General features: G+C 38.1%; 1 protein-coding gene across 5 annotated transcripts in view; it reads right to left on the reverse strand.

The window, feature by feature from the left end:
* Window positions 1-23,654, reverse strand: part of NPNT (nephronectin) — a 113,504-nt gene that overhangs the window by 19,106 nt on the left and 70,744 nt on the right. For all 5 annotated transcript variants that reach the window (XM_036762324.1, XM_036762322.1, XM_036762323.1 and 2 more), the window contains 5 exons: window positions 19,134-19,253; window positions 16,833-16,952; window positions 15,254-15,388; window positions 14,951-15,073; window positions 12,751-13,161 (listed from right to left, as the gene is read on the reverse strand). In XM_036762324.1, coding sequence (XP_036618219.1) covers window positions 12,751-13,161; window positions 14,951-15,073; window positions 15,254-15,388; window positions 16,833-16,952; window positions 19,134-19,253 — 909 coding nt within the window. The remainder of the gene's footprint in view (window positions 1-12,750; window positions 13,162-14,950; window positions 15,074-15,253; window positions 15,389-16,832; window positions 16,953-19,133; window positions 19,254-23,654) is intronic.

Here is a 23,654-nt window from a genome sequence, read left to right on the forward strand (position 1 = left end):
TAAGTTCTTTAACGTTAAAATAAATTTGGATCATGAGCGGATACTTATTACTTAACAGCGTGAAATATGACAGCTTGAAGGAATTACACACAAGCACACTATGGGATGAAAAGAACATTCAAGGGAAGCTTTTCACATAGTGGAATGTAGATTGGTTCCATAGACAAGCAAAATGTAACTCTTTTCTCTAATGCTTAAGACATCTTTTTCCCCCTTGAAATGGTCACACCTTACCCATAATGGGCAGTTTATAAGAACAGTCTGAATTAGTCTGGATTAAGGAATTGTAGTTCTAACACTTACAGAGGTATGCAAGAACTGAACTTGAGTCTAATACAGCTCTTTAAGGGAATTTTGATACTTGCAATTTTGATGATCCCTTGCAGCTCCCCAATACTGAAGTCTTATGGTTCCATTATTTATAATTAGCATACTAATTATATACAGGGTGTCCCAGAAGTTCTAAGGAAGCTATTAAAGTTTAAAGCTGCCCTGAGATTTCTGGGACACTCTGTATAAATGGAGTCTTCTAAATTTGGAAAACACCTTCAAGTATTTTAAACAGTTCCCTACTGTCTTGTTTATACTGTTAATTTGCACTTGACAAGCTAAACTTTAGCCAAACTTCTTTCTGAATTAATATAAACTCCATATTAGGACAATCTGAATTAATAAGGATTTACAGTATTTATACAATTGTGGAATATTTTAGTATTCAGTTTACCACTATAGGCTACATATTTATATAAAGATTATATACTAAAGACATACATAGCTTAGATACTTAAAAAAACAAAAAAGCTAGACTCGAGATTTCATGAGTGTGGGGACCTTCCTGTGAAAAAGTCTTTCTACCAATGCAACTTGACACTTTCTTTGCTATTTATAGTTTTTAGGAGTTGCCTGGGGGCACTGAAGGGGTCAGTTGCTCAGAGTCACACAACTACAGTATGTATGAGTCAGAGGAGTGAAGCCAAGTATCTCTGTTCCCAGGCCAGCCTTCTATCCACTGCACCATGCTGTCTCTCAGATAATACATATATTGGAGATAATATGTGTGTATGTACATATATATATATATACATGTATTTATATGTACATGTATATATACTAGCTATGTGTAAGTAAAATTATATTTTGTAAATTAGCAGAATGGTATCATTGACTCTATTTCAGATGGTTTACAAAGTTTGCTCCCAGAACAATCCATTTCCCACTTTTTGTTAAGATATTTTTGTTCCAAGAAAAAAACAAAAAAGAGGGGGAAATTATGCACTTTATCTAGCTGTTGTTGAGGACAATCCAGAATCTGTCCCCTTGGCAATCTTTATGACTTCTAGGATAAAAAATCATATTTAGCTGTACTGATTATATTCTAGGGTAGGCATATGAGAAGGATGCGTGTATAGGGGTTGGGTGTGCATTTTACCATTTAATAACTAAGTGGCCTTGGACAAAGTTCATTCATATATTCCTGTGGATTTGTGATCCCATAAGTGAGAGGGAAGATCACATTTACATAATGGGGATAAAATTATTATCTTAGTGGACCAACCTGAAGGAAGGAGATGGTACCAGATATTTTCCTGTCTTCCTTTCCAGTTTTTCTCTGATGATTTTAATTTCAAAATATGGTTGCTAGAATTTAGCATTTACCACAACTGCAAGTCACCAGAAACCAGGACTTTACTATGGCTTCTGCTGCTGAAAGCCATGACCTGCAGTGATAGTTTCAAAGCAGGAAAAATATAGGAAAAATATGAAATGATATGGATGAAACATTTATTGATGCTATTCTTCTAAATGGGGAATATAGGAGGTTAAAAAATACATGAGTAAATACATAGTTTAGATATGGATTGCAAATGTACAAATATCAGAATTCTACCTAACAGAAAGTCCAAATGTACATAATTTACAATATTCAATGGAATATTGATTAAGATCAAGTAAATACTGTCTTGTTGCTCAATTTCTCCAACGTAGAGTGAGTGGTTTAGAGACAAGAATTCTGTGCTTCATAAATCCGCAGTAACACAGAAATGGTGTATCCTAAAGTTATGGCAGTAAATGCTAGCAAGCATAGCATTTTTAAAAAATCAACCCTGCATATCAGCATCTGTCCAGTTAATTATTAACTATGTTGCTGGGGAATTAACAAAAGAAAGAAAATGAATTTTAGAGAGCTAGCAACATTGATGCATATAATACCAGAGGAATTCTCTACCGAAAGGGTAGAGAAATTGCTTAAGAATAGATAATGGGAAGACTGTCTATATTAACTGTATAAAGAGGGCTTGCTCTTCATGCTTTGAGTGACACAGGTATCTGGGCTGTGACCTAGCACTTATTAGTCCCTTCCCTACTTCCCATACTTTCTCCCAGGTACTCTAGGCTAATTTGCATGAACCAATACAGCTTCTTTGGAGGAAGATGGGATGTAGGAAGACAAGCTGAAGACAGTAGAAGAGGTGGAACATGGAGATGGCACTGGGTCTAGGGTCTGGGGGTGGGGAACGTGTGGCCTTCTAGGTCCTTGAGTGTGGTTTTTTGACTGAGGCCAAGTTTTACCGAACAAATCCTTTTATTAAGGGGATTTGTTCTGTGAAGTTTGGATTCAGTCATGTGGCCCTCTAGGTCATTTTGTGTGGCCTTTTGTCTAAGACCAAGTTTTGTAGAGCAAATCCTTTTATTAAGGTGATTTGTTCTGTGAAGTCTGGATTCAGTCAAAGGGCCACATTTGAGGACCCAGAGGGCCACATGTGCCCTCGAGGCCTCAGGTTCCCCACCCATGGATGGGGAGAGAGGGGATACCTTGGATTTGGAGTGGGAAATGGAGGCTAAGGTTCTTAAACCCAAAGCAAATATTGGGCTGTAGGAACAAATATGCTGGAGCCATTCTGGCCTGACTGAACACTAAGCTTGTTGACCAAGCTATAGTATAATCCCACCGCCATCCTCTCTTTCAAAAAAGTGGCATCATCGTTGGTCATATAAAGCAAGAGGGCATCTTCAGAAGGATGGAAAAACATATCTACGCAGATAAAAAAATAAAAAGTAATTGGGGGAGGTATGGAAAAGGAGAGCATAAATGCCATCAAACTGGAAGGCAGAGGACATGGAAGAGACCAATAGGTTGGATTGTAAATAGGGGTTTTCAACGAAGACTTACAAAGATCAGATACAGGAGAATTCAGAATGCAGAAGGATGCCTGCTATAGGGCATCTGCAGAAGGAAGGAACCAGGAGAAGTAGCTACAGTGGTAAGCTCTGATCTTGACTCCTGCTGGAACCCTACACAGGGCGGTCGTGTGATTCCATATTTCTGTTCACCATAGTGCACTGCCATCATGACATCTTTAGACATCCAAAAATGTTTGCACACTTGACTTTTTATACTCCATTCTAAGGCTGGGTATATGCCTGAACTTGACCCTGGGCACCCCTCCAGTTTGAGTGTCTCAGGGCTATATTAAGGTTAGACTTATGATTGGGATATACACCTTCCAGCAAATGTTTAGGGCTGTCATCCTCAATTGTCACAGAATTTAAACTTCTTAGCTAGGTTTCCCTTCAAGTTATGGTTCAAAAATAGGGCCTTGAAGAAAGAAGTGGGAAACTGCCAACTTCTATCTTTTTGTAAAAAAGGTGGAGTGATTCCTTATTACTGCCTGTTCATTCTTGCGTTAGTGAGCAGTTTCTGGCCAAGTTGTTAGATTTTTGGTATAAGCATTTACACTTCGGAAATGGCTACAAATCAGGGCTTGGTTTATTGCTTTGTCAATTGTCTAGACCTAAAAAAGTGATGGAGAAAATATTAATAATGCAGATTAAATTTCAAACTTTAAGTGTGAGCGGCGTACATCCTCCTGTCCCATCCATCCCAAGAGCCAGTTTTTCAGCATACCTCTGGCTGTATCTCATGTAAATTTTTTATCTCCTATAGCATCTACCACAGAGCTCTCTGCACACAGCTAGTACTTAATGGTGCTGAATGAATGAAAGTTGTCATTACCTTCTGCGTTGTTTACACAGTAAGAAAACTTACTATCATTGTTTCATTAAGATTAGCCACCTTCACCAGAAAGAAAAAGGTGATAATTCTGCTGTTTTCTGTCCATGGTCCAACCTCATGTGAAGTACCATGTTTGATTATAGGCAATACAATTTTAAAAGACCACAGATAACATGGATTAGTCTAGAGAGTGGAAGGGAAGAGGAATAAGCATTTATTAAGCACTTACTAGATATTAGGTTAAATAGTAGTACTAGGTACTCGTACTCTGAGTACTTTACAAACATTATCTCTTCTGAGATAATAGGAAGCAGACCAAGCTAATGAGGGGGCTGAAAACTAAGGATATAAGAATCACCAAAAGAACCAGGGATGTTTATCCAGAAGAAGAGAAAACTTATGGGAAAGACAATCATATCTTCAAATACTTGAAACATGGCCATATGTAAGAGATGCTGGGCATTTGTCCAACTTGGCAGAAGTGGCACCAAAAAGGGGGGAAGTTAGAGAGAGGTAGATTTTGGTGCCAAACAATCAGAGCTTTCCTAAAGTGCAGTAGGATTTCAGTAGGTAGTGAGTTCTCAATCACAGGAAATCACCAGGCAGAACAACTAGTTGAATACATTAAAGAGAAAATTTTTGCTCAGGCTGGTGATTGGATTAGTTTGCCTCTGAGATTCCTTCCAATTCCTGAGATTCTATAATTTTATGTTTTATAATTCTTATTTCTATGTTTCGTGTTTTGAATATGTAACTAGCTTAAATTGCCCTTTTATGGACATTTTACATGTTGTTGTTTTTGTTTGTCCTTCGTTCTTGAAGATGACCGTGACTTCAGGAAGGTGACGCCATAACATGCCAGTGAATTGGATTAAAGTGAGAAAGGGATGTGCAAAGTCACCAGCCTCACTTCCTCCTCCAGAGCCATCTGGGTCCAGTGGCAAGATATAGATCAGGATGACTGGCGATGGTGCCAGATGCAATGGGAGACCTTGGCCTTTTCAAGTCAAGGTCTTTCTGAGTTCTCACTTTGACTGAGGCAACCCCGGTTTAGTGATTAATTAAGGCGAGCTGTCGTTGTTTGTACTTCAATTGTTACTATAACGTTACAAAGATTATCTTGAGTACTGGCAGTTAACTGAGTCAGTATGAAGCACTGAGAATGGCTTAACCAAACTTCATTCCTGAAAAGACTGAGACAGTTAACTTCCACTGAGAACAAGGCTGGGATGGACTTAGAGAGTTCATCTCCGAGAGATAGTGCAGAGAGATGATCTGAGTGAACTGAATTTAATTGCCACATTCCACAGAGTAACTGATCTTCCCTTCCTGATAAGAACTTAGCTGAGTTATTCTCTAATACCGTGGAGAAGACATCCTAAGGAAAATCCCTAAAGGGAATGGAGAGACTTTTAACTGTCACCCTGAGGTGAATTCAACTAATCGTTACATCTAAGAAGAGAGGAAGAGTTAATTGACATTTCTGAATAGAACTGAGTAAAATGTTCTGAGAGGAGTAGAGTTCCAAAGACCATTGAAAAGCTGGACTATGGCTCCAGGGTTTTGGACTGCAGAGATGAGTCTAGTTGTCATATTCTCACACCTGATGTGCTGTTTAAAAATTTATCTATATCTTTTTGTTATCTGTTATTGCTAATGAATTCCATGGTTAACAACACTGTTATTTGTCCAATATTACTAGGCTCAGGGATTGAGACTGAGGAGTGATTTAGCTTATGGGAAATGAAGTTTTCCTCAGTTTTGCTAGAGTTGGGGCTTGGAGTTAATTAATTAACAAGAGAGATTTTTGCATTTTAAGTAATTTTCTAGAAGCAATTTTTGATTTCTATTAGATTGCTTTTCAATACATTTAGAGAAAAAGGGCTTTGTATGATAATTACTCATGAGCAGCCTGAAAAGTAGGAACTTGATATGTTTGTCCCCAAGAGTACCTTAGGAATATTATATTTCACAACCATACTTCCACAGTGTCTCTGAATATACAAAAAGAAATTGTAATGATAAGTAAAACATTCACTCACTGTGTTTCTAATCATTCTCTCTGTTAACACAAAACGTGCAAAAGGAAAGACCCTTGATTTATATAAGCCAACAATTTCATGAACATAACCAGACTACAAGACAAAATAGGTGGTAATGTTACGTCCTTAAATAGAAACCAAAACTAGAACTTTCAATTGTATGTGTCTCAAATAAATACAATTAAATATAAGGATGAAATGTGACATTATTCATATCACAATTTGAAATGGATTCAAAGCCTGTATAGATTTTACAAACAGCTACAGGAATTTTTAAAACACAGAAATAAAATTTTAGAAAACACTTAAAATTTCTTGCTTTGTTGAGTTTACACATAATTCACTTTGTTCATTTTTGTGATGATCCACTTTTTCCCCTTTGCCTAAGACCACAAAATCCAATTAAAAATAAATAAAAAACCTTGAAAATTTTAAAAATCACATCCTGCCCTGTACACAGCAATAACTCCCTCATTCAAAATACTGAAAGACATTTAATCTTGAGAGAGATGGCAGACACAGCTAGGAGCTCCTTGAGGCTCTGCTGTTTACTAGGAAGGAAACTAGTTTGGGGACCTTTTCACCCCTCAGCAGAAACAATCTTTTTACTCATCACCACATCATACAGAATATAGACTTTAATATTTTCATGGCTAAGGACATCATTGCCACTCTAGTCACATACCCTGTACAATTTATAGAAGGGGAAATGAACAGAAAGGTATCCTTTCAGAGTACTTCCCTCTACGTTAATAAAAGATATGTCTCCCTCCTGTAGGAAACCTTAATCTTTTCATTTCTCTGTGCTCTGTGATAATTTGGACAATGATCTGTTCAGATGATGAGTTGTTCTGATCCTGACAATCAGAATCCCAGGACTCAAACATCAAAATATACATTGCGTTTCTATGTTCTATGTTCACTAGTACATTCCTACATCCTTTCCTCTCACTTTCTTCTTAACTGTCTGCACTCTGGCTTCAGATCTTATTATTCAACCAAAACAGATCTCTCCAAAGTTACCAACTGATCTCTTAATTATCAAATCGAATGGCCTTTTCTGAATTCTCATTCTTCTTGAGCTCTCTGAAGCCTTTGACACTGGTGACCTTCTCTTGGTAATCTCTTCTCTCTAGGTTTTTGATACTGCTCTCTCCTAGTTCACCTACCTACCTAAATGTTCCTTCTTATCTTCCTTTGCTAGATCTTTGTCTAGGTCAAGGCTGCTGACCATGGGTGTCCCTCAGAGCTCTATGGTGGGCCCTCTTCTCTTTTCCCTCTATGATATTTTACCTGGTGATCTTAAGAGTTCCCACATATTCATCTATCTTCTCTGTGAAGATGATTCTCAGATTAACCTGTGCGCTCCTACTTCTCTCCTGACCTCTAACTCTCTACTGGACATCTTGAACAGATAAGACACAGTAATCTTAAATTCAACATGTCCAAAACCAAATTCATTATCTTTTCCACAAAACCCTCTGGTCTTTTAACTTTTCTCTCACTCTTGATTATACCACAGTCCTCCCGCTCAACCAAACTTGCAACACAGGTATTATTCTTGTTTTCTCTCTCTTAAACCCCATATCCAATCAGTTGCCAAAGTTATATCTCTGACATGTTCCCTTCTCTCTTTTGACACTGTGACAACACTGGTACAGGCTCTCATAACCTCACATCTGAACTCTTGCAACAGCCTGTTGGTTGGTCTCCCTATCTCAAGTCTCACCCCACTAAAGTACACTCTCCATTGAACAGGCAAATCATCAATCTTTCTTAAGTGAAAGTCTAACCATGTCATCCTCACCCTTCCCCACTCAATAAGTGCTAATTGACTCACAATTATTTTAGTGGCTGCTAGAGACACACATCAAAGTACTAAAGATTAGAAGTGATGATTTCAGACACAATTTGAAGCTGAGTAATCCTCCAGCAGTCACATACATTACAATCTGCTACCAAAGGTGATTGTTTTGTATATGAACACACTTTTTAGTTAATAAGTAAGAACATCTACCTCTGTTAGCTGGTTGGACAGTGAGGTGGGGCAGTGATTAGAGCATGGGGCCTGAAGTCAGGAAGACTCATCTTCCTGAGTTCAAATCCGGCCTCAGACAAGTCACTTAACCCTGTTTGCCTCAGTTTCCTCATCTGCAAAATGATCTGGAGCAGGAAATGGCAAACCACTCCATCTTTGCCAAGAAAACCCCAAATGGGGGTAGAACTTGAATCCAGAACTTATGACCCTAAGGCCAGCTGTCTATCTACTACACTATCTTGCCTCTGTCACATATTCAGAGGCAGAACAAATTGTGAGCCAGTGAAATTTATCCTCAGTCCCCCATTTCCTTCCCCTTTTTGCCTATTTTGGGAGACTCACCCCATTACCCTAGATATACCCATTTATTATTATTCTTTATTATTGTTCCCTCTTAAGACCTCTTACATCTGTCCCTACCTCCCAAATTTACCCTCTTTTTTAACTTGGTTTACCAATATCTGAACAGCCAATCTGGTGATTTAATACATGGAATTGTGTTAATGGCAGCAGGAGCTGGGTTGCACGATGGATAGAGTGTTTGACTTGAAGTCCCAAAGACCTGAGTTTGAATTCTATCTCAAATACTTACTAGCTGTGCAACCCTGGGCAAGTCACCCTTTCTTGGTCTCAGTTTCTTCATCTGTAAAATGGTGATAAAATAGAACCTACCTTACAAGGATATTATAAGGATCAAATGAAATAATAGAGGGAAAATGCTTTGAACATCTTAAAATATTATATGAATGCACTTATTGTCGTTGTTATCATTCTTAGTGATAATGGGATAACTGCAATTAATGGAATTTTATTAATCGACCACTCTAGCATAAGATATGCTTAGTTGCAGTCTTCTTTATGGGATCTTTTTGGTTTGACCCATTTGAAACTCTAATAGGAATCTCAGGTCTTCTGTGGCAGAGCCTTTCCAATCCCACCTCATATCATATAAGTAAGTCCCTTCTCCCACCACTCACTTTTGTATTTTTATCCTCAACTCTTCGCAAAGCACCTGGGACATGTTTGATAAATGCTTCTTCATCACTCATTTATTTTTTCCATTACAAGTATAATACAAAGTAGGGAGAGATGCTGGCAAAGAAGAGAGTCAGACAACACACTCCAGGAAAAGATGAGGAAAGAATACTTCTTAAAGGTTAAATCATTTTCAGGCAAGTTCTTAAATCTCGCTTTTTGAAGAAAATTAGATAATGGACTCCCCCTGTCCCCTTTCCAGCTTCTGAACTGTTTTAGTTCAGTAATTATTTTTTTATCTTTTTAATTCATCCTCAGATATCTTTACAATCTCTAAAATCCTCATATTATTTAGAAAACCTGGGGCTGACCTTTGCATTCCCTTTCCCCTCACTCTAGGCTGGAGGAATGCGATGTCACGCATGCATGCATGCAACATCTGAAAAAGTCCAAGGAAACCCCCAATACCCACGAGCAGCCTAACATTCCTGCAGTCAGGAAGGCTGATCCTGCCACTAACCAGCTGAGGGACTGGAGACAAGTCACACCACTTCTCTTTCCCAGTCTGTAAAACCAGGGGGTTGGTCAAAATAATCTCTAAGGCTCCTGGGGGAGAAAGAATTGATGAGAAAGACTCTTTAATATTTTATGGTTCTGTAGATGGCAGTTCTTCATCTACCTTGAAGGAAAAAAAGAATTATGTTTTGAATATAGTACATACTATGAAACCCTGAAATTAAGGAGAATTGATGTCTTATATACTCTTTCCCTAACTACCATCTATGTTGTATTACCATGGTACCTGTCACATAATAAACACTTAATAAATGCTTGCTCTATCAATGAATTTATCTATCTAGCTATGTATGTATGTATTTACCTATCAATCCATGTATGTATGTATGTATCCATCTATTTATGTTTACATATCTCTCTCTCTCCCTGTCTGTCTATCTATCTATCTGTCTGTCTGTCTGTCTGTCTGCCTGTCTGCCTGTCTGTCTACTTATCTATGATACTCAATATGAAATGAGGAGAGTATTTCTTGGCAGAGGCAGTTAATGACATGAAAAACTCATGTTCTTCATGGCATACACTAAACTTGGCAGAGGACCAGAGAGATCAATGCCTTTGCAGGGCAGTACTTTCACATTACATTTCCTCTTCATAATGAATATCTTAAACCCCATCAAAACTTGGTGCACCCCACTTTTTCTTGGCAAATTTCACTGTCAGTACAATTATATCTTTGTGTTTTTCCAAGTGGCTGGAGAAAAGACAAGGAGGGAAGAGGGAGGAGAGGTGCTACAGTGGAGAACAGTGATGATACAGAGTTGACTTGTTTTCTGGAAGTGATCATTACAGGGTAGTTTCTCAAAGATTTTCTTATCTGATATCACTGGAGTTCCAAATGCTTTATAAGCTTCTGAACACATCTAATTTTGTAAGGACATAGTTGAAAATGGAAGCTACTGAATACCCTAATGTAACAGACCTATTGATATGGAAAGAGCTCATGCTCATGAAGGCATTGCTATTAGGTTAAAATAGTTCTGTGTGAATTAAACAATATACCAATTTGGTGTTCATGAGACTGAGCAACAACTTAGCTGAAATGTTGCATTTTACTTATATTATCATAAATTATATATGATGGTTCCTCATATAAGTACCTTTGTGGGCATATCTATTATGCAATACCATATTTTTCCCCTATTGATGGACACTAAGAGGCAAAATTTGAGGGTCATATAGCAAGTAAAAGGAAAATTTGTTTCCTTTTGTTTCATTTTTTGAAGAGAAATACATGTTCAACTTCCTTTTTAAAAATTAAGGATGGTAGATATGAAATTTTATTCAACAAAGGCTAAAGTAACATACTTTGGTTCCATAATTTGGTTAATGAGATAGAGGAATAAAAGGAAAGTCATAAGGTAATTATGAGGAGAGAAAGAGGGAGTAAAACAAGGTAGGAAAAAATGACACAAGAGGAGAGGGAGGGAGAGAGGGAGAGAGAGAGAGAGAGGAGATGAAGGGAGGGAGGGGGAGAGGGAGAGGGAAGAGGGAGAGGGAGAGGGAGACGGAGAGACACAGAGAGAGAGAGAGAGAGAGAGAGAGAGAGAGAGAGAGAGAGAGAGAGAGAGTGAGAAGGGAAAAGTTGGTGAAACAATGTAGAAAAAGAGAAATGGTAGCCTTTTTAGACAAATGTGATCACTGATACTCAATGAAAGTTCGGATTTCAGAATAAGTCATCATCTGTTATCACTCACTTGTGAAAAATCTGATTGAGTACTATATATAGATCTTTGACTATTCTTTATCTTAAACCTTACAAGAGCCACACTGAATGGAATAACCAGAGAAGTAGTCCAGTAGGAAAAAGTGTTATCTAGACAGTAAGCATGCAATATCTCCTCCTCTGGGTATAGAAAACTAAGAGCTAGACCTAAGCCATGAACAGGAGTGTACCCAGCTTAATTACTTTAGTTGGCCAATATATTTCCTCTGTTAATGTTCTAAGGAAAGGTGAATCAATAAATGTTTTAATATGATTATAACACATTCATTTTGGTTGTACTAGGCTTTTTAAAAAAATTATCTTGCTTCTTAACATCTGCAATTGTATAATTTGAAGTAGGGATTCTTTAGCTGCCTTCAGCATTCAGGTCCATACTCTGGCTTCAACTACGAGAACACTTTTCCCATGAATTGAAATATTATTGTGCAAAATAAGACTACAACTCTTTATTTTATCATTTTTGCACTGCTATCCTTGTAACTTCATAGAATTGACACTAAAAAAATTATTCATAGTCATAGACAGCTCATACTATGAAAATAGAGATATAAAGTAGAGACTCTGGTCCTTCACCAGTGCCACCATTAATGATTTAATAAAATACTGGAATGATTATAAAAATATTACCAGCCTTCAAAAACCTTAAATGACACTCCATTTTCCTCAACAGAGCAATAAATAAAAACAATGGACTTGAATATATATATATTCATACACACATATATGTATATACACACACATATACACACACATGTATACACACACACATATATACATACACATATGGATATATACACACATGTATATATACACACACATATGGATATACACACACGTATATATACACACATATATATACATACACACATATGGATATATACACACATATGTATATATACACGCGTATATATACACACACATATGTATATACACACATATGTATATATACACACACACATATATATATATATATACATGCACACACAAATATAAAAACAGATTTCAATTTAAAATTTAAAATGTTCTAACATTTGGAGCTGTTGGTTCTAATGGGCTACTTTATAAGTAACTTAGCTCCCAGTCACTGGACGTGTTTGATCTGAGGCTTAATGACCATGTTAGGGACACGGTGGAAAGGATTCCTATACTGGGTGGTTGGTAGATAATCTCTAAGGCCCTAAGCGCTATTTTTTCTATTTATAGACAAAAATAAAAGCCAGTAAATTGCTGTGTGTAAGGCTTTTATGACATTTAATTACCAGCAACTGTGATTGACTTTGTTGCATAATTAATCCTTTTTATGAGTTCAATTTTTACATAAAGTTCAACTATGTTGATATCCGAAGAAGCTAAGAAACAAAATACTGGTAATGTTACTTACTGAACACATCTCCTCTGGGTTTCTGAGGATCCGTTGGTATTCTGTTGTCAACTGTCATTCCTCTTGGAGATGTACTTTCAATTGGTATTTTGGTTGAAAATGAAGGTGCCATTGTCGATGGCTTGGGCTGTGGTCTTTGTGTTGTCACTGCTGTTGATGGTGGCAGTGTCATCCGGACAGTAGTGAGTTCAGTTGTGGTTGGTGGAGGTTGTGTTGTTGGCCTTGGTGTAGGTCTTGGTGGCCTAGGAGTAGGTCTCTCAGTATGAACAACTGGAATGTGTGGTGTCCTTAGAGGCCATGTAGTACTTGTAATATCAGGAATTTTATTAATATGTCCATTACCATTTGAGAAAGTACTATTTCCCTTTGATATATGAATATCTGAATTTTCAATCATAACTTTTGGAATATCTGAAAGAGCAAAAATGAAAGAATCAAATTAACATGCAATTATTTCTCTCTCCATGTATGGAGATGAAAAATAACACAAGACATTAATTTATTCTGCTTGCCAAAAAATGTTAATTATCCTATACTACTTCTTTATGAATGTAAAACAAGTAATTACAAAAACCCATTAAAAACTAAGGTTTGCTTATAGTCCATATTTAAATATTTCATATTATAGTCCAGCCATCTTTCAGAAAATACGGTGAGTAGATAAACTTCAGGTGCATGCTAAACTGCTTCACGGGACTTTCAAACCTGAACGTTATTTATATAGTCATATGCTGCCTAATATGAGAAATACAGAGACAGTCCGTGACAGATGAGGGACAGAAATAGAGAAACAGAGATAAATGGAAGAACAAGAAAAATAAAATTGAAACTAAATGTTATGAAATTATGATCATCAGGTTTGACCCAAAAGAAAGGATATAGAAATGTACCTCTGTCCCTTTGTGGAGGTGGGGGACTACGAGTGTGAAACACTAGACATAATGTTGAATTTGGTTGATGTGTTGGTTTTGATGAACCATTTCTTTCTCTCTCTCTCTCCCTCTCTCTCTCTCTCTTTCCCTCCTTCCCTCCCTCCCCCCAGCAGATGGAGGAAGAAAGTTTATGTTGAGAATGTTGAGAAATGAAAGTGACAAAAACAAAAGTTTGAAATAATTTTTTAAAAGACCAGAAATAGTAGTTGAACTGAACTGATGTTCTCTTAGGTAACCTTGAGACATCAACAGAAAGAAAAGAAAGTCTCTGGCCCACTGAGTAAACCCTCTATGGTGAATCTATGGTGAATTAATGGGAGGATGTAGCTAAGAAGGTTGCCTAGGATGGGCAGGTATGGCTGGGATGGGAGCAGCATCATTGGAAGGGGAAATCACATGAACAAGATGACAAAGTGAAGGAAGAACACCTGTTATGACAGTCATTGACTCTGAATACAACAGCTCTAAGCCCTCTTCATTCTTCATCTTGAATTTGCTTACAAAATGGTCTCAGAATTTCATAGCTCCGACAGGCAAAGAAAACAACAATTAACGGAATGCTATACAAATAAGAAAGCCTGGGAGTTAAAGCTGGAGCAGAAGAGTACCACAAAGCTGCACATCCAGGTCTAGCTTCAGCAGATTCTAAATGCCAATGACACAAGATATTTCTTAAATTAAATATTAACATGTTAATTTACAGCTTTCACTTATCACAGAATTGACCTTCCTAATTCACTAGCTAAGGATCTGTAGCTGAAATAATGTAGTCGGGCAAGCTGAGATGCTTTTTAATCCTGGATGCCATATTACATCTTTTATTATTTATAAAAAAAATTGGGTGACTTTAGTTCTTATGCAACTCAGAACAATATTGTTGTTAGCCATGTGTAGAGCCAAAATTTAGTTGCTGTTGTTCAGTTGCATCCGACTTTTTGTGACCTCATTTGTGATTTTCTTGGCAGAGATACTGGAGTAGTTTGCCATTTCCTGCTCCAGCTCATTTTACAGATGAGGAAACTGAGGCAAACAGGGTGAAGTGGCTTGCTCAGGGTCACAGAGCTAGTACATGTCCGAGGCCAGATTTGAACTCAGGAAGATGAGTCCTCCTGACTCCAGGCCTGGCACTCTATTCATTGCATCACCTAGCTGCCCTGCTGAAATTTAGAATCTTAGATAAATGACCTTGTTTTCCATCTTTTTGAGTAGAATATTTCTGTGTTTCATTTGTTGTTGGAACTTAGGACAAGAAGATAAGTATGACTTACATATGCAGTTGATTCCATCTCCCCGGTAGCCATCCCTACATTTACACTTGTATGACCCGTGTACATTGTAACATCGGGCAAAGCTGCTGCACTGGTACTGACCAAGAGAACATTCATCTATATCTAGGACAGAAAAAGGCAATAAATCTATTTAGTGAAGAGACAAATGGGAAGGGCTAAAAGATCCAAAAAGATCAGCAAGAGAAACTGATGCCACACAAGTGAATATATGTGTGTATGCATGTATCTGACTGTTCATACACCCTTGTATAACAAGCAACACAAGGACATGAATTTCATTACCATGACATTGGTATTTGCCTCCAATATACATGAGGCCGAAGCCTTTATGGCACTTGCAGATGTAGCTTCCAAAGGTGTTCACGCATTGTCTAAATCTGGGGCATGAGGCTCTCCCAATTGCACATTCATCCACATCTAGAAATACAAGCAATATGACTTTATAAATAGCAAGGACTGAAATTGCTTAATTCAGAATATATATCCTCCACTGAAGTCCTGCTCTAATGCTTCCACAGCGTGGAAGGTGACCCTGGGCATTCTGGAAGGTTTTGCCAGGGGAACGTGAGCCTTAGAGACTTCTGAGGTGAGAAAACCTGCTTGGAGAGGCTGAAGGTCGGACCATACCTCTTTTGAGGGACCAGTTTGGATATGTTCAAGCAGGCTCATCACTTGAAGACTGACCACTAGATGATGAACTTTTTGGCCATGAAACTGTCTACACTAAGGCATAGAGGGGTTGCAATCTGTATTGGTAGAGGGAGTGTCCACAAGTGATGAGATCAAAGATCTTTCTATGATGACTAGGTATTTTTAAAAAAAGATCCGAACTGTCCATAGTTGAAATAGTAAGTCTAATGCAAAAAAAAAAGTCTTCCAATGGCTATAATGACAAGGTTTAGTTCGGGGCTATGCCATTCATTCACTCATTTATTATGTATATTAAGTATGTAGAAACACACAAAGCACATGGAGGCAGTTTAGAATAGTGGATAGAGTGGTGAACTTCAAGAAGACCAGAGTTCAAATCTTTCCTCTGATACCAGGTGAGGCTGGAGAGAATAGGAGCTTCTTTGCATCCTGAATGATTAGTATAGTGTCTAGCACATAGAATGGACTTAATAAATGCTTATTGATGAGCTGACAGACCTGGGCGAGTCAGTTAACCTAATGTGCCTGTGTAGGGAATAAGCATTTATTAAGTACCTATTATATGTGCCAAGCACTGTGCTGTTGTTATTCCAGTCATTTCAGCCATGTCCATGACCCCATTTGGGGTTTTAGTTGGCAAAGATACTGGAAGCAGTTTACCACTTTCCTTTTCCAACTTACTTTACAGAGGAAGAACTGAAGGAAATAGGGTTAAGTGACTTGCCCAGGGTCACACAGCTAGTGAGTGTCTGAGGCCAGATTTGAACCCAGGAAGATGAGTCTTCTGACTCCAAGCCCTACTGCTCTATCTACTATGCCACCTAGGTGCCCTGCCAGGCACTGTGGTAAGTGATTTATGAATGCTTTTCATAAATGATTTATAAATGATTAACCACTGAGTTCTAGCAATGGGAATCCCCTCTTCTGAGGCTGAGGACTCCCACATTGAAATCGGGAAATCCGTATGTACTCGCAGATATGCAAAGCACGTTGCTTTGTACATGGCAGACGCTTAATAAACTTGTTGGATTCTGTAGCTCTTTGTGCATATGGGTTGCTATAGATTTAAGCCATGATTTCCTCTTTTTCTCTAGTTATAACACACTCATACAAGTATAGGTTAACTCCCCACTGCTCCCCACTCCATCATATGTACCATTCGCCTCTTATCAGAGAGCAGTTGTTGACTCAGTTCCATTTTCACACTCACCCACACAGGTTCTCCCATCTGGCCCCAGCTGTAAGCCCGGCGAAGGACAACGGCAACGTATATCACCCTTCATCACATCACAGCCATACTGACAATTTGCCATAGAACATGACAGGGCACCTAGAAGGAAAGAGAGACTTGTTCACACAAGGTAGGAGAAGAAAATGGACCCCACTCTTATTGAGGTGGGTGCCTGGGGACTCTGGAGAAATAAAAGATGAGGGTTTTTCATCTAAAAGACGTGCAGACAGAGCTCCCATGGGCCATGCAAAAAGGAGAATGCATAGAACCAGTTATATGGATAACCCAGGCTCATTTTTCTTCCCCAGGCTACTATCTCTATCATCTGATTCACTTTTCTACTAAGGTATAGAAGTAAGTGTTCCTATGAGGGTTTCCCCAGTGATCTGCCTAGTCTCTGGTCACTGTCTCTGAGACGGTCATTCATTCCAAGAAAACCTCATTTTACCTCCACACCATGCCAAAAACACTAATTCTGTGTAACAAAGACTGAAGCCAACCTTTACAAGCATGTGTAGTTTGTAGCTTACGTGGGCTTCAAAGTATTCTATAACTTATCAGTCCACCTGACCCCAAACTGGGTGCATATTTAAAACACTAATGAGACAAAATGGACCTCTCTCCCACTCTTTCCTGCCTGGCTAGTTCAAGTGAGAAAGCCCTACTGAAAATTTATGGTGGAAATTTATGGGATCCCTCTTCACTTGGGCCAACATGTAACCTGAGAACATGGACCTTTGTTCTTAGATAGAGAAGTATTAGACTAGGCTGAAACCTAGTGAGCATTAAATTTGTGAGAGTCAGTCACCAGAGGTCCAAAAGCTTAAGTCCATGCCAGATTTTGTGGAGAGCTGAGTCAGGTGGGGAGTTAAGCTCCTAGTAACTCATTTCACCCAGTAGCAGTGGATGGAAGACTCCTCCATTGGCTATGACTCATTCAGAAGTGAATTTGTTGGGGAGAATGCCTTGTAGCAACTACTTTAACGTTGTGTTTATACTCTCCAGAGTACTGTGGTGGTTATAAGGGAGAATGTGCCTCCCGAGTGAGGAGGGGAATAGTTTGTGATTTCTGTTTTAATAGCATCTTCTCAATAAATATCCCTCTGGAAAAGTTAATAGATGTTAATTAGCTAAAAGACACTGGAGTGATATTCACTGGGATATATTAGTGATACAAGGGACATATGTGTTACAGTTAGAGATTAACATTGAGGAACACACATCAGAAAGGGGCTTGTGTCCTTGGCATTAGAAAGACAATCCTCAGTCTCTCAGGGCTACCCCTAGCGTCCTGAGGGGATATAGTGTAGTCTTGCTTTAAGGATCTGATTCAAGGAAGCAATTGGGATGCGGGACAAGGACTCCAGTTTTTATATTGGCCACATTTGTTTAGTCAGTTTTGTTTGTTTTTTTAAATCGACACAGTCAATTCAGTGAAAATAAGCAGCCACGTCAGTTGTTTGGCATGGTGCAGACCGAGGCTCAATAAGGTTTTCAGGGCTGCATTTAGAGCTCAGAGAAAAATCCAAATGCTAGAGGAAATTAAGACCGTATTATCTCTATTCAAAGCAACCATCTGTAAGAAGACTTTTTTTTTGGTGGCTAAACCTATGGTTTTATCAATCTAGGGAGCTCCCTTTATCGAAGCAGATTAACACCTGCTCTGCCACTTCTAGTCAAATAGCCTGGTACACTGAGAGTCTAAGTCACTTGTCCAGGGTTACGTGACCAATATATATCAGAAGCAGGACTCGGAATCAGATCTTTCTGACTTTGAGGTCAGCCTTCCATCTAGTACACCAAGCTGCCCTGCCTCTTGACAATATTATATGGAAAGTTAAAATTATGAAGGTGGGGACCACTGGTTTACAATTTGCAAGCATTCAGGTTGTCTGATACATAGCGAGAGGTTTCTGCCTGGCTTTATAAAAAATAGCTAAATGAAGGAAAGGAAGGGTAGAGAATTGTAGATATTCGTTTGGGAAATGTCATAACCAAATTTAATTCTATTCTTGTGTGGATTGCACTCAGTACCAAGATATCCACCACATCAATTTTAAATGGCCACTTGCAGTAAGATAACGCTATACATTTATTTCGAGTGCCTCCAATTTTAATTGTAAGCCAATACACAAATTGAAACAACAAGCAGATTGAAATATGCAAGTTCCTTTTGAGATAGAGTGAGGAGACTCTCACAAAGCATCTAAAGTACCATTAAAAAAAACCAAGAGCACTTCCAAAAAGGGAAGGGGGAGGAGAGAAGGAATATTGACATACTTGAACAAGATCCATCCAGCATAAGCATGTACCCATTTAGACAGTAGCACTTGTAGCTGCCATAAGTATTCATGCAACGATGCTTGCAGGGCCGGGGCTTGAGACCGCATTCATTTAAGTCTAAAAAGAATGGGAAGAGAAGCAGGGTAGGAGCAAAGACAAATGACTTCTAGCATCAAACCTGAAGAGTGTGTGGTGTGTGTGTGTGTGTGTGTGTGTGTGTACAGGCACATATGGGGAAGTACAGAAGAGAGAGAACATGGGAACTAATCAATGAAGACAGAAGAAAATAAGCTGTCCCTTCCTCACTCTTTCAACCTTTTCTGAGTCTGATTCCCAGCTGGACTGAGAGGGAACACAGGCTGTTTTTATCTGTAGCACAGATCTTTGTGCCAGAGGGATGGACATCTGATCTTCCAGGGCCAGATGGACATTCCGTGTGGCTCACCCCAAAAAGTGGAACCCAAGAAGTACTCCCTATAAAAACTCAGCTCACCTGACATTCAAAGAGTGCTGAAGGAGAAATATTAACCTTACAGAAAGCAAAAATCTGGCTGCTAGTGAGAGAGGGAGGTGGGGACTGGGAAGAATAAATTGGTTGTTTTTATTAATTCTATTCTACTCAATTTTATGGGAGCAGAATAGGCCAGACATGCATTTTCACCCTCCAGGGGTGGGGAACCTGCGGGCTCGAGGCTGCATGTGGCCCTCTAGGTCCTCAAGGGCTGCCCTTTGACTGAAACCTACCTTCACAGAATAGATTCTTTTATTAAGGCATCTTCAGAGCAAAAGTACTAATCTAGTCCGGATACGGTACTTCTGGGTTTTTCTTTGAACAAGACCTGTGATTTCATCAGCGTAGGAAGTGAGAGACCTCCTCTCTTAATGCAGACCAGTATCTTCTTTGCAGTGTTTTAGGGAGCTGCCTGGGACACTGAGATTAAGTGAATTTCTCAGAGGCCTACAGAAGGTATGTTTTCACAGTAGGAATAGAACTCACACCTTCCAGACTCCAAGGCAGGGTCTCTACCACTATTACAAGCTGCTTATCATTATTAAAGGTAGCATTGTTATTTTTATTGTCTCATTTATTTACATTGTAGCTAAGATTAAAAACAGGATCTGGGTTTCTCAGTTTAGTAGCAATTTTAAAAAAGCAGCAATTAAAAAGCAAAAAACTCAAATTTAATCTAGGACATTAAAAGGGCAGTGTGGAAATACTAATTTAGATATTAAAAACTGAACATTATTGATTTCAGGTTTATTGGTTTAACTATGAACACGCAATGAATTAATGAACACCGTATTATGAAAATTTCCACCTTCAAATCTTGCCCCAAGTGAACATAAAGCTCATAATGGGAAATAAACATTGTGAAATACTAATGTCAGGATTATAGACTTCATTAAAAAGAAATGTGACCAACTGTTTATTTTCTTTAGAATTGCCAGCCTAAGCACTAAATTTACATTACTTCCATTGTTTATGGGCTCCTATTAGGAAATCTGGAATATAAATTATCTATCTATCTGGTGAATCCTAATCTTTAAAAAAAATTAGTCCAGCTTATGGCTCATTACGGGTCTATACATTTCATTTGACAAAGTGATTAAGTTACAGTATGTTTAAAATTGCAGTTGCTTCTAACAAATCCTCCTAGGCCGTCTCCCTTTCAAGGTCTGATTTCCTTCTACCCTACCTCACCGTAATAGTAACGGATGGAAAAATTAAGCATCACTTCTTTAACGTTTTTTTCCTGGGTGAAACCAGATGAAAACGCAAAGGTTAAATAGGAAAAAAAATGTCAACATTGAGATGAGCTCCCATACCACGATTCTGCTCTCCTTGTCTACCTTGGATAAACTCAAGGGGCCTCAGAACAAAATCATATCTCAAAATATTTCACAAGGAAATGTTTATTGCAGAAGGTACTGACTAATAATCTATCATCTACAAAAATCTTTTTTCCTCTCTCTCTGATGGATTGAAAAATCTCAATTAAAATGAATGAAGAGCAGCGAAAGGCTTCTCTTCCCTCTTATTCACTTCTAAATTGCATTTTAATATCTTTATTACAAATGAGACTCAAGGAACCACTTCATAGGACTACTTTAAAGTGGCGGAATATGTTATAACTGATAAATCCCTGAAACTCATATCTACTTTAAAATCGATTACTATATATTTAGTACTATAGATATAGCATTTAAATCTGAGCACTTTCTGTTGGGAGATAGCCTAATATCATATTATCTGCAGCATAAAATTGGATATTAAATACGATTCCATATTCTGAGGTTTTTCTTCTTTTTATATGGATGTCCTCTGTTCGTAGTTACTTCTTGACATACCATATTTTTCCAATATAAAATAACAGAGAAATAATAAAGACATACCACATTAATAAATAATAAAGAAAATAATAAATGAAAACCACTAAAACCAAGCCAGGGAGTGATTATTTTTGGTAACATGTAGAATTCATGGCCAACTTTACCAATAGGAGGGAAGTTTGTTCCAAAGGCCCTAACTTTGATGGTGACCGGACTAGCCAGCTTGAAATCCTGCGTCTGATACATGCTAGCTACCTTCAGTCTCTCCATGGCCTCTGGGACTCTGCAAGCCTGTGAGTTGCAGAGAAGGTTCTAATCTGCATCTGTACAGTGAATTTTCTAAGCAAGGAGCTTCTGATGAAACCACAGGTCTGGACCAAACTCCCCCAAATGGTTAAATACACTTAGGATTATTTCACCACTTTTCTGTGTTCTAAATGACCATTTTAGTAAACTGTCTTTTGGATATAGTCACATTCTCTTTGTCACAGACTGGGTAGTTACAGATAGCAATAATAATACACACATCCTTGCCTTTGGGATACTTTATATGTGAGTGTGCACATGTATACATATATAATACGTTGTTCATTTTTCAGGCATGTCCAACTCTTTGACTCCTACTTGAATTGTCCTTGGCAAAGATACTGGGGTGATTTGACGTTTACTTCTCCAGCTCATTTTACAGCTGAGGAAACTGGGATAAACAGGGTTAAGTGACTTACCCAGGGTCACACAGCTAGTATGTGTCTGAGGCTGGATTTAAACTCAGAAAGATGAGTCTTTCTGACTCTAGGCCAGACACTCTATCCTCTGTGCCATCTATCTGCCCTTATAATATATACATAACGTAAGTACTTCAAATATCCTTAAAGACCACAAGCTCTGACCTCTAACCGAGACACACACTTGGCTCATAAATGACCACCTACACTGGGTATACATTCCCTTGTAATTAAGACTGGAATGAGCCTGGGAGACCTGTTTATCCCACAGCTGCTCTTAAAAAAGTAAAACAAACAAAAACCATATAGCATGTTGGGAAGAAGGAAACAATTTCTAAAATAAGAGGCCAGAATTGTTTTCAAAAAAAGATTCAGACTTCACTATTCTAGAAAGTATAGTGATGAACAATAAGGGATTCAAAATATAAAAGAAAATATTTCACTGAACAGAGATTATATATCTATTTCAAGATAAGTAATGTATGTACATATGTACATATTAAGTATACCTCATTTCAATGACTTATTTTTTTCTACAATGTATAGCTCCTGAAAAAAAAAATTAGGTGTATCAGATATGAAGAGAGCATGGTAGAATGCATTGAGTCTCACAACCGGCAAGACCTGGGTTCAGGTCCAGCTTCTGATATATACAGGCTGTGAGACCCTGGGCAAGTTACTTAACCTTTCAGTGTCCCCAGGCAAATCTCTGATGCCATAAGCTTCAGAACAGCTGTTGATCTGTACTGATAGAGAGAGTTTCTTCATGAGATGTTCATAGATCAGGAATACATGCATATATATATATACTATACATATATATGTGTGTGTGTGTATGTATCCTTGAGGATATACACATACCGTACATTTAGGTTTGAAAAGGCTATTCTCCAAATGACACTGTAAGACATTTTTAAAAAGTTTAAAGCAATTTGAGAAAACTGTAACTAACAATTTGTTGACAGTACTGAATGATTCTTCCTGACAACTGGCAATGCCTTATACTTACCAGTGACTGAAATTGTTTCTTCTTCTGACACATACATGTATCTCCTAAAGAAAACCTCAAGCTGTCATTCACAGAGGTCACCATGGAATGTCTGAAGTTGAATGTCAGCAATAACCAGTGACTGTCAACATTCACTAAACAGCTGGCATTCGCTCTTAACAGGTAGCTTTAAAAGGCGAGATGGGCCCCATATTATATTATCTGCCTCTCCCCACCAACTGCCAACAGTTTTAATTACTCCTTCCTTCACTTTCTAGGGAAATTGTTTCTATTCTGTACTTTTAAGATGGTTTTTTTTTTGCTTTATCAACTCAAGTCAATGTGGGCTACTGGAATTAACCATATTCAATATGTGCTGATGAATAATATGTAATACGTTGATATAATAGTATGCTGATGAAAAGTCCTATAACAGTTACGTCAAAGTTAATCTTCAAATGCTTACAATAAATA

Source organism: Trichosurus vulpecula, chromosome 6 (genome assembly GCF_011100635.1).
Source record: "Trichosurus vulpecula isolate mTriVul1 chromosome 6, mTriVul1.pri, whole genome shotgun sequence".
Taxonomy (NCBI): Eukaryota; Metazoa; Chordata; class Mammalia; order Diprotodontia; family Phalangeridae; genus Trichosurus; species Trichosurus vulpecula.